The 18,945-nt window shown below is 52.4% G+C and overlaps 1 protein-coding gene across 2 annotated transcripts in view; it reads right to left on the reverse strand.

The window, feature by feature from the left end:
• Window positions 1-15,558, reverse strand: part of NR5A2 (nuclear receptor subfamily 5 group A member 2) — a 99,791-nt gene extending 84,233 nt beyond the window's left edge. Inside the window, exons 1-4 of one of the 2 annotated variants that reach the window (XM_075422304.1) lie at window positions 15,268-15,558; window positions 5,217-5,354; window positions 2,875-2,993; window positions 1,441-1,582 (exon numbers count right to left, since the gene is read on the reverse strand). In XM_075422304.1, coding sequence (XP_075278419.1) covers window positions 1,441-1,582; window positions 2,875-2,993; window positions 5,217-5,354; window positions 15,268-15,331 — 463 coding nt within the window. In that variant the 5' untranslated portion in view covers window positions 15,332-15,558. The remainder of the gene's footprint in view (window positions 1-1,440; window positions 1,583-2,874; window positions 2,994-5,216; window positions 5,355-15,267) is intronic. The other variant, XM_009934851.2, reaches the window with a different exon arrangement.
• Between the last annotated feature and the right edge of the window lie 3,387 nt (window positions 15,559-18,945).

Raw genomic sequence — 18,945 nt, forward strand, 5'->3', positions numbered from 1 at the left:
AGTAGAAGTGCTGCTGCTAATATTGTTGTTGAATGTTGATTTGAGCAAAATGAAGGAAATTAAAATAATTAAATGACCATGCTGGTAAAAGTAATTAACTTTAAATCTGTATACATAATATCCTCCTAGGTATTCTACAATTAAAAACTGTGAGACAAATTGGATTAGCAAATGTTTTTGTATAACTCCTGCGGAAATTAAGATGAATTGCATATAATCACAGAAGACAAAATTTGGTCCTGTATCATTGTCAGCAATTGAGAAGAGTTAAATGCAGAAGTAGATAAATGTATGTTATCCTTATTTTTAACATAAAAAATGAGAAAAGGATTCCAAATATCCTGTTACTGTTCTGTTTGAATTCGGAAGAACATGCAGTGATTCGGGATGTTTAGTGCAGTGTGTCAGTGCTAGCTCAGTCCTGTGGGCAAGTAGAATAGTACTGAATCCACCAAACTGCAGGAGGATGATTTTTCTGTTTATCTTCAGTTAGATCAACAGCTTTCTTTTGCCAGACTCGGGCGGTTGGGTCTTACCCTTTACAGTTCCCTTAATGGTTTATGGTTTCCCTCCTTGGCACTATTTTTCCTGGTTAAGCATCTAGGGTGAATGCCATTTCAGTGCAATTGTAACACTAAGGAATTTAGGAGCTTGTCCTTGGTCAAGCAGAAATGTCATTTTGTGTGAAATATGAACTTTAATATTTTATACAGCAAAGCTAGAATGAACTGTGTATGATTTTCAAATTTGACTTCATGATAATTTTGCATTCGGCTGTCTCAAAGGATATTGTACTCTTTTCGTTGTTCTCTGTACATGACAAAGTGAAATGAAGTCAAAAAGTATACTTCAAAATGCCTTGTTCTCGTTCATCTGTAGTAGCATCTCAGGTGTAGCATCACAAAAATACAGGACACAACTTTGGAAATTATTTGATTCCTTAATCTCAAAGGTAAGTCGGTGTGAGAAAAGCCTGCCTTATCGTCAGAAAAATATATATGAAAAACCCAAACCTAGATAAAATGTAAATAGAATCAGATCACTCTCCACAGCAATGACCAACTTTTTTCTTATCTGGACACTTCTTGCATATTTTATGTTTAATTTAAATTAAGTCTTTTTCAAAAGCTGCAAAACTATTCTATCTAGATCCATTCATTCATAAACTCTGAAATACTGAAATATCATATTGTATACATATATGAAAAAATTGATTATGGTTTTGACTAGTTGTTAGTGATTTACCATTTACTTGTCAGATTTATTCTATAAAGCAACAATTTCATTGAGCATACAAAGCCACCTTTTACTATAATTTTAAAACCACAATAAATATGTAGCATTTTTTATGAAATAGCATGTGATAATGTATGCAATCGTATCATTTTCAAAATGAAACTCTAGTATAGTTGAAAATAGCAGCAAGACTGTAGCTCTTACCTTCCAATTTCATTCCAACACTTAGACATTTTTGAAATCGACAGTAAGGGCATCGTTTTCTCTGTGTTTTGTCAATCTGGCAGTTCTGATTTTCTATACATGTGTACCTTTTGTTATTCTGGACTGTTCGCTTAAAGAATCCCTGTATGATAGATACAGAAGTTAGCCCGTTTTGCTTGAATAGTGTGTTTCAGCATTTGATTTTACGGAAATCATTGTGACGTATTTTTTCAGACACCACTCAAGCACTTACCAAGTTACATAGTTTATTTTAAATTGGTGAGATGTACCCAGGAGAAAACCACCAGGCTCCAGAGGAGGTTTTCTTGTGTTAGTGCTATGTTTTATAGACTTACATCAAAGCTTGGTAAGACTGGCTATAGTCTGCTGTGCCCCTAATGGTGGTAGCAGAACTAGTGAGGCTGACCAGTTCCTTTTGTATTCTTCAATCATTGCAATAAGATTAAAGTTTTCCCTTTAAAGTAGTTTTACATGAAATAACTATGGACGCTGTTGCAAAGAGAACACAAATACAGAGTACCTCTGGTTACTGTACATCCCAGTGGTGCATGCTAGAGACATAATAAGTGCTTGTCATTCATTTCTCATTGATTATTTTTTAATGAAAATATAATGTGCTAAGTTAATTTTTCCATGCAACTAAATATTTTAAATTGCATTGTTCTGGCAAAGGAGTTTCCTTTACAGTGCATTACTTAACCATAAAGAACTTTAAAAAAAATTTTACATGACAAATTTGACATGTCATAAATTCACAAGTATTTAAACCCTTTAGTATAATAGAACCATGCAGATACATTTATCTTCCAATATGATAAGTTGCATTCACAAATATTTTATTCTCAAAATTAATGAATGATCTAAACCAAATCTTAATTACTAGACTTTAACTGTAGGAGCTTGCTTGACAGACATAGTTTGTATGAAAAAAGTGCATGGTCATTATAGCCACATAAATTTACATTGTAATATTGAAGGATGGAAAAATCTTAAGAAAGCTGCATTAGATTTTGCAAAGCTTATCTGTATTGAGGATACTTTTCCTACTTTATCCTCCAGAAACAGAAATACTCACTGTATATAAATCAACTAAAATCAATATTTACGACAGTTAGGAATGAAAGTTGTTCCAGAACTACATCACTTCACAACAGCAAAATACTTCAAAGCAATGATAGAACTACAGTGCAAAACGTCCAAGTTGTTCCCATTTATGCAGATGAGATTTCTCCAACAGACTTCTAAATCCTAAAGATTTTTGGTGGTTAATTATCTTACATGAATGTAACAAGAAACATATCAGAAATAAGCCAAATTATTACATGTCTGTTTTCTTTAATTATCATTTTTTTCTGCTCGTATTTGAAACTTTTTTGGTGTACTTGTGTTCGTATGAAGTAATTGGTACAGAACCTTGCAGCTTTCACAGGTGAGAAGTCCGTAATGGTACCCAGACACTTTATCCCCACAGACTGGACACAGTTCCTCAAGGTCTTCATCGTAAGAGTAATTCACCATTTTAAACTGAGACACTGGGGAAAGGATAAATAGTACATTCAATTAGAATTTATGTTAATAACTCAAATTTTCTGCAACGGTGCTCATCGAGAGAGAAAGCTCACTTCAACACACGCACCACTGCAAATTGGCGGGGAAGTTTTATACTTAAAAACACAGCTTGCATTGAGATATGAAACTTTCTTCAACAGCAAATCCGCATGATAATTAGCAAGTGGAAAAACACCCACCAGTTTTATGTTCTAAATATTTGTGTTTACAGAGTGCCCTTAACTTACTCCTTAGCCTGTGGAATCACAAACCAAATTAATTCATTTCAATCCGAAAATGATCGGGGCAAGCTTTAAGACAGCAGAACGAAAAGAGTGTCGCTTGTCTGTTTATAGTCACTCCGTTCGCCTCCTGCAAACTTTTCTTTCAGCATCAGCCTGCGAACACTTACTCAGCCCGAACCCGGTCCGACAGACCCAGCGCCGCGCCGGAGCCGGGTCAGCGCCCGACCCGCAAACCCCGCACCCCCAGCGCCCCCCGGGCTCCTTGTCGCGGGGACCGGCACCCCGCGAGCCGCCTTGCCCTGCCCGGAGCCCCGGGGGTCGCAGCCGGCGGGGCGGGCGGTGCCGTCCCCGCGGGTCGGCAGAGGGGCGGCGGGCCGGCGGCCCCGGTACCGGCGGTGGCGGGAAAGCTGCGCGCCCGGGCCGCCAGACGTTTCTGCCGCTCGGGGGGAGGCGGGGGGGAGCCGGCCGTCGTGAGCGGACGGGGGGGTGACACACGCTGAATGGAGGCGACTGGCGCGGTCACTCGAGCCGGGCTCCCCGCACGGAGAGCCGGTCAGCCGCTCCCGTTGTTCCCGAAACGCAAACCCGCCGCCCACTGCGGGGCCGGTTTCCTGCCGCTTCCCGCCGCTGAACCTCCGATCTGCTCGGCAAGGGCAGCGGCAGCGAACGGCTCCCGAGCAAGGCGGGAGGCGCCGGGCCCCGCAGCTGCCCCGCTCGGGATGCCGCCGCTTCGCCGATAACTCCGCAGCTGCCGCAGCTCGGGGCACCGGGGCGGTCAGAGTCCGCCCGAAGCCACCGGACCGGGCTCCCGGCGGAGGTGCGGGAGCTGCGGGCCCCGGCGCCCGGGGCAGCTCCTGGGGAGCGCGGCGGGCGCTGATCGGCCAGCGCACGGCCAGGAGACCGTTCCCAGAGCGGCCCCCGCACGGCCAGCGGCGTCAGGCGGTGGCGGGGCGGCCGCAGGCGGAGGAGGAGGGCCCAGGGCCCGGCCCTGGGACGAAGTTCCCCCTCCCGGCAGGAAAAAACGAATGGGAAAGCAGGGGTTTTCCTAGCCCCGTGCCCTGGCGCGGAGCCTCCCCGCGGTCGAGGAAAAGGGCGGGCTGGCCGCCCCCGGGGCTCCGGCCCACCCCGCCCCGGCTCCCGGGGGGACAGGGGGCAATTTCGAAAGAGCAGCCGGGACGGGCGAGGCGCGCGGGGCGGGGCGGGCAGGGCAGTGCCCGCGCACCGGGCTGCCGGCCCCGAGGCAGGGAGCCGAACCCCCGCCCCGGCCCTCGGACGGGGTCTCGGCCGCCTCCCTCCGCGCAGGGGTCCGGCCCGGAGCGGGGCACCGGGAACGGCCCCGTCCCGCCGCACAGCGGCACTTCCAGCGCCATCGCAGCTCGGGCACCCCGCTGCGCTCCGGGGTACCCCGCCAGGGCCAAACACGTCGGGGCTCTGCCGCGAAGCTGCGCTGCCGCCTGCGCGGTGCCTGCGGGGCACAGCCCTCGGGGCCCCGTTTCGGGACGGTGCGTGGCACAAGGGGTGCCCGGCGGGACTTCCCCGCCGAACTGTCCCTGCCATGAACTTCGAGTCAGTTTTGCGCGGATCGGGGACGAGACCGAGCCTCCCCCCCGCCCCGGATCCGCAGCGGGGCCGGTGTCCCCGAGCAGTGACCGGCGGGGCGTCTGCACCCCGGCGGAGGCTCCCGCCGGCCAGATGCCTGACGGTTCCCCGGCCGCGGTCGCACCTCCTGGCAGAGGCCTTGCGGTCTCCTCGGAGCCGGTGCCCCGGCCCCGGTGCCCGCCCGAGCCGCGCTGGAAGCTGGCCCGCGAAGGCAGGGGCTCGGCGGGAGGCGGAGAGGAGCGGGCGGCGGCAGGGGAGCTGGCAGGCAGCAGCCGTAAACTTTTTCGGCAGGACGAAGGGGCCGTTTGCCGAGGGGGGCCCGAGGGTGCGCGGAGGGGGAGCGCCGCGCCGTTCCCCCCTTACCTTGCATGTTTTCCGGCATCTGCCCCTGTTCCCCATTCGACCGGGCGAGTCCCAGGGCCTCCGTCTCCACTTTGGGCAGCATGACAAGGCGGCCGCGGGCCGGGCAGGGAGCTCCGTGTCCGTCCGCGACACCAGCACCTGGACACGGCAGCACAGATTTAGCTGGAGCGAGGGGCGCTCGGCGGCCGCTGCCGCCTCCTCTTCCCTCCCCCTGCTCCGCGCCAGCCCTCGCCCCGCGGCGGCGGGAGCACCGAGCGGCCCCGGTGCCCGCGGCTGGGGGAGCGGCGGGGCGGTCGTCGGGCTGCGGGCGGCGGGGGCGGAGAGGAGAGGAGGAGGAGGAGGAGGAACGCCGGGAGGTGCCGGGGAGGCCGGGGGAACCCCGGGAGCCCGCAGCGGCTCCGGCCGGGGCTCAGCGCAGCGGCAGCCCGGCGCCCCGATCCATGCGGAGCGGCACAGTGCAGAGGAGCGCTCTGCCGCCGCTGGTGCTGCTGGACAGGGTTCCCACCCCCGTCCCCCTCCTCCCTTCCTCCCTCCTCCTCCTCCTCCCCCTCTTCCCCCCGCAGCAAGTGCGGAGGTGCCGAGCCGGGACCTCCAGCCTCGGGCCCGCGGGGAGGCGCTCCCGGATCCCGGGGGGCTGCAGGGCGCGAGGGGCTCGGGCGGAGGGGGGCCCCGACACCGCCCCTGCAGCCAACACGGCGGGGGCGGGGTGAGCAACACCCCCCGCACACACCCGCACGGGAGCACACACGCTTGCCTAGAGCGCCCGCCCCCCGCCCGCAGGGTGCCGGTGGTTAAACCGGGCTGCGGGGGGGGGGGGGGGGAGAGGGGGGTGCTGGGCTGCAGCCACCGGCCCCGCCGAGCCGGGCTGCGCCTGCCCTCCGCCGTGTGCCTCCTCGCCAGCCGGCTGCCCCGCTCCAGCAATCTCCCCCCGCCCGGGCAGCGGCGGCTGCGGGACCCCCGGGGAGGGTGGGAGGGTAGGCCGCGGATCCCCCCGCGCTGGGAGACCCCCAGCCCTTGCGGCTCCGCAGCTCGAGCAACGCGGGCGGGAGGCGCGCTGGAGTTCTATCGACCTGTTCTTGTCTTTCGGGTCCCCCCCTCTAAACTTGAGAAATCTGCCGGTGCCGGCTGCACCGCTCGCACGAACGCCAATGCCCGGCACAACCGCGGCTTCAGCAAGGGCCTCCCTGCCCCGCTGGCCGTGCGGCAGGCGGCACTCCTTTTCAAGCGGCCCCTGAGAACTCGTTTCCCGCAAGCCGGTGCTCAGCGGCGGGGACTCCCCCGGGGGACTCCCCCGAGGGGACCTGGGGGCGGCGGGGCGCCGAGCCGCCCGGCGAGCCGGGCCGGGGCCGGGGTCTCCCCGCCCCCGCTGCCCTCCCCGTCCCTTCCCGGCCGGTTTGGCGGTGCGGGACGAGCGGTGTTCGCACCTTGGAAAGCACCCGAGGCCCCCGCCCCAGCGCCCGGCTGCCCGCGCTCCTCTGACACCGCAATCTCCGTTGTGCGTAGTAAGAGCTGACAATATTTGGCGGTGAAGATTGCTTCCGACTGAAAGGGAAGCGCGGAGCTGTCCCAGCGCAGGGTGTAGCATTTCCCATCCGTTGGCGAGAGTTTGTGCAAACGGGCCCGCGTTGTAACTCACCAAACGCCTGTGACGGTCGCAAGGTGACCGGCGGGTGGGACAACCGGCCGCGCGCAGGGCGGGCTCGGCTGCGCTCTGACTTCGGCGGTTTAACTTTTCGCTTCCAGCAAGTGGAAGAAGAGCCCCTTGTTTAACTCAGCGCAGATCCCGAGCCAACCCAACACCAGCACCACTGGAGCAGAAAGTGTTTCTTTCTCTCCTTCACTGTGCGGGGTTTGAGACTCTTGGGACGGACCCGGCGCGCAGAGAGGCTCGGACCTCTCGGGCTCCTGCCGTTCGCGTTCTCTTTCCCCATTCCCCTTCGGGTGGGCGAACTCTCGCTCTATACCAGCACGTTATTTCTCAAGTTACGATTCCGCAGTTTAGCAGCTCGCCTGGGAATCAGTTTTAGCACGGCAACACGGCGAGGTGCGGGAGCGGCCGGCTCGACGGCTAAGGCGGGGTGGCTGAAAACTGCCCCGCGGGAATGCCCGCGGCTCTAGGCAGAAGTAGCTGGGGCTGAGACCCCGTCTTGTTCCTCGGGAAGCTGTTCCCAGATACATTCATTACAAACAGCCCCTCTCGCAGGCGTCGCCGTGGAGCATCGCCCTGCGCTGAGCCCGGGCGGCTCAGCACCGGCGGCGGCTCCGCTCCGCTCCCCCGGCCGGGGCTCGGGGCTGCGGGTCGGGGTCTCCGCGTCGGCCTGCTGCCGGCCCGACGGCCGGCCGGAGGACCCCGTGGGCGGCTCGCAGGGGAGCTTCGCCTCCTCGCAGCCCGTCCCCGCGGGAGAAGCGTCGTCCGAGCGCAGCGGACAGCAGACCGTGGGCAGTTCCGCGCACGTCGGGAGGGCACCGCCGGACCCGGGTCCCGCAGCCCGCCGGGCTCCGTCGGGGGAAGAGACGGTCGCTCCCCTCCCGCTCGCCGCCGGGTGGGTCGCGCCGCTGGGCGAGGTCCCTCCGGGGCGCTCCCTCCTCCCGCCCCCGTTGCCGCTGCTCGGGGAAAGGCACCCGCGTTTGGGGCGACAGCCGGGGAAGGACACCCCGCGTCCGGACAGGGCCGGCGCTCCTGGCCATCGCTCCGCCTCGGGCAGGGCCCCGGCATCGGCACCCGGGCGCTTCGCCCCTGCCCGCGGGCTGGCTGCCGTTCCGCCGGGGAGGGGGTTGGAGACAGCCCGAACCGCGCATCGCAAAGCCGCTCCGCCAGCTACTGCTGTGAATGAGAATACTTTGGAGTGGTTACTACACGTCCACGTTTCTCCGAAGTAACAGTTTAAGGCAGTGCATATTATAAATGATACCTGGTCCCTTGTGGCTACATTTAATTGAACATGGAGTTCCAGCTTTCACGATTGCCTTGAGCAACCTTAATTACCCTATCTTCTAATCTCTTCTCCTTTCCTTACGAAATTCTCCAAACTTTTCTTTTTTTTTTTTTTTTTTTTTATGCGATTTCTCTCCTGAGTTTGCCTGCCTTGTTCTGACTTTGCCTGAAGGTCTTGATTGACGCGTGCAATTATAATTATAAAAGATGATGGCTCGGGGAGCCTCCAGCAGCCTTGGTTTGTACAAGGAGCAAGACCTGGAATGTTTTATACTTCCCTATTTAAATGTATGTACAATTACATTAAAAAACATTGTCTAGTTTTAAATAATCTGAAGCTTCTTCCACCTCTTTGTTTTCAAGGTAGAGGGCTCTGTGCGGTGATCTTTCAAGGAAAGCGCCAATTTCTTACAGCTCCAAAGAGGCCAGGGAACCTGAGCAAATGTCAAAGCCTTTTCCCTTAAGCAGGGACATTCCCAGCTTCGAGCGTCCGCTCGAAGAGCAACAAAGAGCACGCTCCCTTCTAGCGTCGTGTCGGCAACTGTCCCGAGGAAGGTTTGGTTCACCTCCCCAGCAAGCAAACTCTAGCGAAAGAGAAGTTTTGGGGAGGAATGCTCAAGACAAATTTCTCAGAAGCCCATGAAGTAAATAAATAAACGGAGGACCGAAACTTCTCTGCGGGGAGGTCTAAACCCAAAGCCGATCAAAAAGACTTAGGGGGAAACGTTGTAGAAGGAGAGAAGCCCGTGTCCTGTCCCCCTGCGTCTCCCGCTGAGCGCTCCCGCTCGCCGCAGCCCGGAACCGCCGTCAGCAGCCCCCGCTGAAGCCGGTGTCACCGCCACCGGGCCAGCCCCCGGCGCAGCGGCACGGCCCCGGGCACGGCGGGGTGGCGGGGCGACGGGCACCGGGGCAGCAGCGTGCGGTGGGGCGGCGGGCATCGGGCGCCTGGGGCCTGCGGGCCCCGACGTGCTGCTCCGCCTGGCACACCGCCCGCGCCCGGCGGAACCAGGCTGCTCGCAGCGGGAGAAGCGCATCCAACGAGGGTACACAGAGCCTGCTCCGCCCTGCTCTCTTTTGTCCCTGTCCTTTCATTCTCTCCTCTCCTCTCCTCTCCTCTCCTCTCCTCTCCTCTCCTCTCCTCTCCTCTCCTCTCCTCTCCTCTCCTCTCCTCTCCTCTCCTCTCCTCTCCTCTCCTCTCCTCTCCTCTCCTCTCCTCTCCTCTCCTCTCCTCTCCTCTCCTCTCCTCTCCTCTCCTCCTCTCCTCTCCTCTCCTCTCCTCTCCTCTCCTCTCCTCTCCTCTCCTCTCCTCTCCTCTCCTCTCCTCTCCTCTCCTCTCCTCTCCTCTCCTCTCCTCTCTCTCCTTCACCTCATGCCTTCTCCCCTCCGCTCCTTCTTACAAGCAGGTCACCCCTACAGCTCAAAGGGGAGACCTCGAAACCTTCCAAATCCGGCAGCCACCGGGCTCTTCTCACCACTTTGCCGAGGAAACACCGCTTTTAATTCCTAGTGATTTGTTTGAGCGGAGGCTGTTAGTGCCTTCAACTCAGGCTTTAGAAAGTAAACCGTCTCCTCTAGAGAACAGAACAACAAAAACAAAAAAACAAAAACCAAACACAAAAATACACTTTTTTCCCTGCGTATGTTTTTTGATCTACTGTCAGCCCGAGTGGGTGCTTCAGGCCGAAACGCTTTCTGCAGTGAAACGCGCGCCGCAGAGGACCGCTTTCCAAGCCTCTCCTCTCTGCCGCGAACTGTTGCCTTGCGGAGGTGTCGGTCCTTCCCGGCCCGAAACAGAGCGCCTTTCCCACGCAGCCAGCTGTTGACCGAGGAGCTGTTTTTAACGCCCGGCCAGGCTCGGAGTGCGGCACTGCCCCAACCCCCGGCGGCAGCCCGCTGCTGGGGCGCGGGGCGGGCCGGGACAGGGGGGCTGAGGCCATTGCCTGGCTGTCACCGCCCGGGGAGTCACTGCCACGCCGCCGCAACGCCCCGCCACCGCCGCCGCAACGTCCCGCCGCCACCGCAGCAACTTCCCGCCGCCACCGCAACGCCCCGCCGCCACCGCCGCTTCCCGCCGGCGCCGCTCTCCGCTCCGGCCCGCCCGGCCTGGGCACCGCCGCCCCACTCCCGCCCTCCTGCCCGAGGCGCGGGGGCCGGCGGGGATGCTGCTGGACAAACTGGAAGGCGCGGGCGGGCTGAGGCCCCGGGGGGGTGGGAGGGAGGCCGTGGCACCCCCGGGCGCCTGGCGGGAGGCGGCGGGCCCTGCCCGGGGCCGGCGGGAGGGGGTCCCCGGCCCAGCAGCAGCAGCAGCAGCGAGCCTCAGCCTTTACCCGTTTGGACACTTCACGATACAGTTGCGCAAGCAGGAACTCTGCGTGACACAAATACATATATATACGGGGGATTCTTTTTATAAATTACATGACTTCCGTGGGGAAAACGCCTTCCAGCCCCGCACTGCTGGGACCTGTTGCCGCTAACGGTGCGACGGGAGAACGCGCTCGGTCTGCTCGCTCCTGCCTGCTGCGGGGCTGGCGGCTTCCCCCCCCGCCCCGCCGGGAGCCGAGCGGGTGAATCCCAGCGCCGGCCCCCCCCCCGCGCCCCTTCCCAAGACTGATAACTGTTTACTTTTCTGATGAGGCGCTTTTGTTTCTGTCTGTGCTGCCCTGTTGGGGCCGAGTGTGGAACATCTAGTTCAAAAAGCTGGAGCTCGGTCTGGAAATGGGACTCCAAATGTATTTGTATATGAAGCGAGGCTCCTGCCAGGTCTGAGCGCCGATCTCTGTACCGTAAGAGATAATTGATTTCTATCCTGCACAGACAGGCTTAAAAATGAAATTTCTTTTGCTGAGGCAACTGACCTTGATCTGTTGGTGGAAGGAAAAGATGTTTTAGGTCTGCTTCTCCTCTCCCCCCCAATAATTACGTTTTGAAGCTTGGAAAACTTTATTTAGAAAATAACCGTATACCTGATCTTTATCATGAAAAAAGTTTAAGCTTGTATATATATACATACATCTATCTCATATAAGATTTCTCTGCACATGAGCATAGAATCATAAAACAAACCACGAGAACATAAAGTAGGCGTAGTTTATACTACAAATCTTGATAAGGGTTGTGTACATATGCATATCAGTTCATCGTATACAAGAATGTATTAATATATATTAATATATAAGGTTGTATCTCTATGTAATATATATAATGTACTCATGTAATAGTTGAGTAAACTCTAGACATTAATAATAATCTGGCATGAGAAGCTGTGGCAGTTTTCCTCATAATGCAGCCAAAGACAACTCCTGCTGCAGATAATTCTTCCCTTTCACCCTATCTTAAGGCAAGTTTGAGAGCTGATCTTTAAATTACCCATGCGGACGAGTGGCTGGAGGCTTTTTGTCAGCATAGGAGGTTTTCCTCTGGAGACCACGGGCATCATCATTGTTACTTGGCCTCATGTATTTGGGTATTTAAAATCAGGCTAACTGGAAAAATTCGTGCGTAAATGTAAATACTGCCCCTTTTGTACATAGCTCATTTGCAGTATAACAAGGGGAAAAGTATTTAATGGGAAGAAAATCGATGAAAGTAAACAATAGCAGCAAAAGTTTGCTGTTATTAAAAAAAATCACCTACGGCTCATGTCTTGTAGTCCTCACACAGCCCAAACTGTTCACTCCTGTGGGAGCTTTGCCTGCACCATTGCTGGGCAAAATCCTAACCCAAACTTTAAAGATAATATTTGCTGTCTTTGTTAATCATATGAAATTTCATTATATATGCGCTCTAATAATAATACTAATACTGAAAAACAAACCTTGCAAAACTCAATAGCACTAATTATTATACTGTAAACTGCCTGAGGACATACATTAAAATTAAGATGGCAGTAAGTATTATACAAGCCGAAAAATTTCACAGTAAGAAACTACAAGTAGATTATTTTTCCTCTTATATAACCATTTTTTTCAAGCTAATGAAACAGTTATTTCTGTTAAATAATCATAGCTAATGCTTATAAAAATTGCATGGTTTCCCTGATGACACTAAGACAAGAGGCTGATCAAGGGAAAATAAAACCAGTCAAGTAGCTTTTTATTGCCCAGGAATCTGGTAGAACAAAAAACCCATGGCATTTCTGTAAAACTTTTCGTAAGATGTCCTGCACCTGGAATATAGGACGTACTATTAAGATCTTGTGAATTCCAGCTGCCTCTTGGACTATAGGACTGTAAACCCAAAAGCGGGCGTCAGCAACGAGTAGCGCCCGCTCTCACTCCAGCTCCAGGCTGGCTGTGTTTGCTCTCCAAGGGACGGACCCACTGCCATTTAAATTGGTGGAGTCTGAGCTACCTTCACGGGAGCTGGGAGAAAGACTGGGTCATTCTTGCTGTGACCTGTCACTGATTCATACCAAAAAACTGTCCCACCCCCAGACGGGTGACTGCGCTGGGCGCATCACCTTTGCAAAGCCGGTGCCCCCTGAGAAGGGCCCGTCCCTGCCGCTGCGGTGGGAAGCAGCAAGTGCCCCTGGCCCGAGCGGCTGGCGGGCCGAGGGCTGCGGAGGAGGCCGTGGCAGGCCCTCATGGCCACCCGCTCTGCCTCCGATTACAGAGGAAGAAGCGAGGGAGGCGCTGGGAAGGACTGGACTAAAGTGAAAGTCCAGGGATGGGATTTACTGTTAAGAGCACCTGACCCTGCTGCCGATTGTACTTATACCCTGGGAGGACAGCTTTTGCTTGCACAGAATTACTCTCCGAGTGCAAATAAGAACAGAATCCAGCTCCTTCCTATTTGGTTCCCCCACCTCCAAGCAGAGGCCGGCAGGGTGGTGCTGGTCACATTTAACCCTTGCAGGTATGTGGCGATCAGCATGCAGTGCCGGGTTAGACGCGCTTTTCAGGGATGCCACCACGGGCTCTGACAGTGCAGTGTCACACCAGGGCAGAATCCACCCCCAGCCCACAGCGCACAGGATTTTGGAGAGTTTCATAGGATTTAGACCTGCTTTTTCTGGGCCATGCTTTGCAAATCTGTCCTGGTATATCCGTGATACACCACACGTACAAGTGCATTTTAGAGGTATAGTGACAAGAGTGCTCCACTAACTTCTTTCTCCCACCAATCAGTTTCTCATATCCACATAATTTAGGGAACCCAGAGCTGCCAGTCGTTTAGAAACCATGGAAACGGCACTTAGTTTGTCTAAATCGGACAGGTAAGGGTGTCTTATTTTCCCTTTCCCTTGGGTTGTATCCTTTCACCCTGAGAAACCTGATGTGAGTGACCGCTCTTCAGGCACATGAGATGTGTTATTATTTTACTATCACATGCTGAAGGCTGAGGAGAGAGGACCAGAGGCTCCTCCAGCACCTTTCCCTCCCTGGCAGCCAGAAAGAGCAAAAGTGAGAGCAAGTCCCAAGACAGTGAGGCCCAGCTGGGAAGCTGGACTCGCCCCCCTTTTCCACATGTTTCTGGGGGCAGAGCTGTGCAGAGGAGCACACCACACCACAGAGGGTCTCTGGCTTTGACTTCTCTGTGGCTTTGCTGGGATCAGCCCTCCTAGCGCAGGTGTGGCCATGGTCACAGCCATGCCAAACAGCCCGGGAGCGCCCCGTGCCCTCTGGCTGCTGTGGATGGGGTACCCTGACAACACTGCCGAATGGACCACATGGCTCCCTCTGAGGAGTGGCACCAGGAGCCCACCCTGGAGCGGGGCTGGCACCAGGCACAGCTGGCCAGGAGGCAGGCGGTCGTGGGCCCGGTGGTATGATCCGTGGGGCATTAGTCCTCCAGCTGTCCATTTGCAGCACAGCAAACCTCGCTATGATGTTGGACACAGTTCTTGTGCTGGAGGTGTAGAGCAGGTGAAGAGGGTGAGGAGGGAGGACAGGGCCAAGGTGGGAGCCCTTCCCGTGGGCACCCTCCCCTTCCCCCAGAGAAACAGCAGCTCCACCCAGGAGATCAGGATCAGGTTTCAGCTATGTCTGAGGCTATTTCCTGCAGCTGTTGCTGCACCCTCCATCCCCACGGTCCCAAAGCCTCCCTTGATGGCGAGGTGCCCGTATCACACCCAGCATCAGGGCAAGCGCCTCACCTGCCATGTGATGACGTACTTCGGGGGCTAGTTCCCACACGCGGGCCAAAGCTCCCTTCTTTCATCCTTGCCATAAACCGCTGCGCCGAGGTGCAGCCTTGCAAAACTCCGGGCTGTGGAACCTGCAGCACTGCTGGGCTGGCTTGAGAAGAGCCTTTTGCCCCGTGAAGGAGAGGTTTTCCTCGGTAAGCCTTCTCCAGCTCTGCTTGGCCCCAGCCTTGACCTTGACACAGGCTGACAGGGCAGGGGATGCTATTGCCCCACCAAAGAAAACGCACCCCACCCCCGGTGTCTGTTGAGAGGCAGAATGACACAAGATGGGACATGCGAGGAGAAAGGCAGGGAGATGGTGGGGAGAGGCACCCGCTTGGGCTTGGCCATGGCCACCTCAGCCCTGGCAGCCCGGGGCAGCCGGCTGTGCAGTGCCCCACAAGCCGGTGAGCCAGAGCAACCCGTGCCTGCCGGCTTTCTGATGGGGAGCGGGTGCTGTTTCCATACGCTGCAGCAAGTATTCAGTTCTTCGCTGCTCTGAAGTCTTAACTGACTTTTATTATCCAGCCCACCCCCACTGAACGATGATATATATCTGCATTTTTAGCTATAAAAAAGAATCTGCATTTGACATGTGTATTACAGAAAAGACCCAAAAACATTCCTGAGGTTTTCTTCAACAAGAGTAGTCAGGCCAGAAGCAATTTAAATCTATTTTTTGCAAGTGTTTATACACGCACACACACACATTTTTGCAGCTATTAGCAATTGTGATGGATAAAGATACCATTAATTATCTGATTATATCTTTGATAATGACATTATCTCTGGAGAAAATTGTTATTCACTGAATCATCAGCTGTTCTCTTACATTTTTACATTGTATCATAAAGTTCTTTCTTGCCTAAATACACATGCAAATTAATCAGTTTTGTCGGCTTGCCCAATTGTAACGATTTTTTAACTTTGGACAGCATATATATATATTTATGCAGAGTCTTCAAAACAGTTAGAAAACTGTTACTTACCAGCTGATGTAAGTCCATGTTTTATAGATTCCTGTATGATGACTGTGTGGGAACCAGAAGACATTATTAGGTATAAATATACAGTACCCTTGGGTGCAAGGTGTACAGCATTGAGTACAGAAGAGGTGCAGCCTGTAAACTTTTCTGGCCTTGAGACCCAGGCTATAATAGCCTTCAGTGAAAGTCGGCGTGATGAACAACAACAAAAAAAATTATCCAAGAATTCAGAAAGTAACAAACATGTCTTTGAGTGGACTCTGTACTTTTTCCAGCATTAGTGACCTGCTGTAAACCATGTATCCCATTTCATGATAGTCTCTAATCAGAAGGATTGGAACTTGTGATAGGTTTGGCACCATCACGTGGTTTTGTACAGCTTGATAAGAGGACCCTGTTATAAAGTGACAGCAAAAGAGATAAGAACTCTTGGCAGATAATGGCAGAGAAATGATTAACCTAGAGTGGAGAGGTGCTATGAAGCCCAGAGAGTGGAAGGTTGTAAAGTTGTGGGGTCATAAGATCATACTGAGTGGATGAGAAGCCATACCAATGTAAGTGTAATGACTATAAACTCAGACTTGTGACCTGTCTTCTTGATGTCATCACTTCTTTGCACAGTGGACAGCAAGCATGGTTGTTTTGGCTTCTGTAAACACTCTTTAGATGGCAAAGCAAGCAAGCATTAATTCCTTAAAGGAGGCTTCTGAATGCGCTTGGGATTCTACACTGAGTAACAGCACCAGCAAATCTCTGCTGGTGGTTTGTCAGACAAAACCATTTTATTGCCCCCATCCTCAGGCTGGTGACTCGCTCTGGATTGTAGCCGTTCAGTTGAAAGCGTGCACTGCTTTCTCAGTAAAGAGCTTTACAGCATGGTTAAACATTGATATCCCAGGATTATGATACGTAGACAGTATTGTGCTCACCTCTAAGGCTGCGAGGTGCAATACTTGTTCACAGCACGCCAAATGGCTGTCAGGTGTTCTGCCGTGAATAGTTAATACAAAGGTGGGCAGCTGTGTAGATGACTGGGTGATATTTCAGCTCAGCCGCGCGTGGGCCAGGTCCTGCTTTCACACCCACCCGAGGAAACGCAGGGGCATGCCGGCTCGCTGGGTGACGCCGTGCTGCGTCTGCGGCAGCCTGAGCGCAGGGTGGCTTCTCCTCGCGCTGCAGTGCCACCGGCCACCTCAGCAGCTGTAGCCCCTGAGATTAAGTCTGCATACATGTTGTGAGATCAGACTCCAGCCTGAATAATCACATGATATTTGATAATTCAAGTCTATTGAAAAATAGAGTGAAGTTATTCCACTGTGGACTGGATCTGGAGCCTCTTGATGTCAGTGGGGTTTTTTCTCTTTAAATTTGCAGAGGGCTGTAAAGCAGCGAAAGCTCTTTTATATACTTTGTCATGATGGTTAGACTTTGATGATAAAGTGGGAGATAAGTTAGTTCATGCTCAAATTGAACTGCTTTTTCAGGCTTCACCCAGCCAGGATGAGAGCTAGAGAGTCGGTCTGAAAATGGGATTGATGTGGCAAACCATGCAGTGATTTGGCCTTACAGCCAGGAATCCTGAATTGCCACTTGGTCTGTGCAGTACTGCCCCCCTCTAGAGCCCCTTGTAGCAGGCTGTAGAGGGAAGGCCTGGTTTTCCAAATTCTAGTGAAACAACTGCATGTGCATTTTGTATGCTTTATTTACCACGCTGGAGTGTGCAAATAAGACATTTGTTCACCCAACTGACAAGTCACAATCAGAAATGCTCATTTTGTCTATGGTACATGCAGCAAGTAAAATAAGATAGATTTGTGCACCAAAAACTTCCAGAAATCAGATTTCTCTTCCTCTATTTTATACTTGTACTTATACTTGTAAAATGATCAAACCATACCAAGCAACCTCACAACAATGCTATGAATGTTACTGGTCTGCAATGTGCATGAAATGCTTAAAAAAACCCCGAACACATGCTATGTGAGTGTATCTTCCCATTTATTTCAGGAAAAAAAATTAATTTACAAGTCTGATTAAACAGATACTATGAGTGTTTTCTTCAGGGTCACTGATATTTTTCATCTGTTTAGACTGACTGAAAGCTGGAAGCCAGCTTTTACACCAGATTTCATACAAACCTAAATAATTTGATTCCCTGTCTATTCTAATTCGTTTGGTCATCAAATAGATTTTTGATTCTATTCATAAATATTGAAAACAATTATTTATTGCGTCAGAAAAAGTATGTCTTTGGGGACTGGGGATAAAATAAATGAGAAATGCTGCAAATGGTACTGTGGTTAGAAACTTTCCACTGTGTCATCAGAGACATTGTTGGAGCACTGTTGGCCCATATACAGGAGTCTCTATAAAGGAATCTGCCGTGTGTGTGGGAGAGAGATATTAAATCATAGGAAATATAAAGAAACGTCATGCTTTTGGCTTCAAATGCAGTCATTCCTTTCCTTTTTTGCATCAGTATCAAATGTCAGGGTCACTGAAAAATGTTCTTTTTTCCGTTTCTGATACTTTGTTCCATGGATAGAGGAATGTATGCCAGGTGCATAACCAGACAGAGTTTCTTTGCTTTCTTTATACCTAGTCCAGTGGGGGAAAAGAAACTCCGAGGGAAACTCCAGGACCATCTCTATCAGCCTCTGATCTAGCAGCTCAATATGTTTAGCAGTGAAATGTCTGGACCCCAGCTCAAAAAAGTACATGAGGGTGTGCGTAATGAGGCGCGCGAGTTGTACAACTGAAGTGCCTGAGTTTACGGCTGAACACTTTGCTTGATCAGCAGTTTTGAACTGTAGCTTTTCACATGGAAGTCCCTGGTAAAGCAGCTGTTGACCTTACTAGGAGCAGCTTTTCCTAACCATGGTTGAAGCATCACAAATTCGTTTTGTATCTCAGGGTTTTTCAGCCGGCCCCCCCCCCCCCCCCCCCCCCCCCCGCCTTTTGTTTTTTCCCTCTTTTCATCCTGAGAGGGTGAGACAAGGCTTTCGAAAGGTAATTTTATTCTTTCACTCATGCTTTTCTGTCTCAGGTCTTTCAGGAACATAATTAATTGAAAAACATGTAGTGTCATTTTTTTTGCCAGTTGTATGATGAAATTGTCCCTTGTTTGTCCGTCAGACAAATGTCCGTCAAAGAAAGTGTATGTGATTTCAAAAGCTTGGCAACAATCCCTCCTTTGACTCTTGCACAGCAAATTATTTTGCAACCATTTACCACAAAAATGGAGTCAGAAGAAATTTCTCCTCTCATGGGCATTTCCACAAGTGACATTTCATCTGGGCACATAAGGATGTTAAGAAACAAGATCTGGAAATGGACCGATGAATGAACAGTCACCTGTTCAGAGTTTTAATCCCTGACTTGTACATCTTGGTGTAAATTTAGTGAGGTCAGTCAGGATTTTGTAATTTTCCTGTAACATTTTGGATGTTGGTCTTCTGAATCCAGTATGTTCCTTGTTGTCTTTCTACGCCATTGCAAGGTACCGTCGCCTTTATTACCAACACATCTCAGGGAAGGTTCAGCACAGCACACATCAAGTGAGGGACAGGATTCTACTGCACGTTCTACTGAAAGTCCAGGGCAAACGTGGCACTGACCCTGGCATGGCGCCTACCAGGCATGAGCTGTCTGCTCCCGAGAGCAGTCCGGTTGGTTTCAGCT

The sequence above is a fragment of the Opisthocomus hoazin genome, chromosome 6, assembly GCF_030867145.1.
Source record: "Opisthocomus hoazin isolate bOpiHoa1 chromosome 6, bOpiHoa1.hap1, whole genome shotgun sequence".
Lineage (NCBI taxonomy): Eukaryota > Metazoa > Chordata > Aves > Opisthocomiformes > Opisthocomidae > Opisthocomus > Opisthocomus hoazin.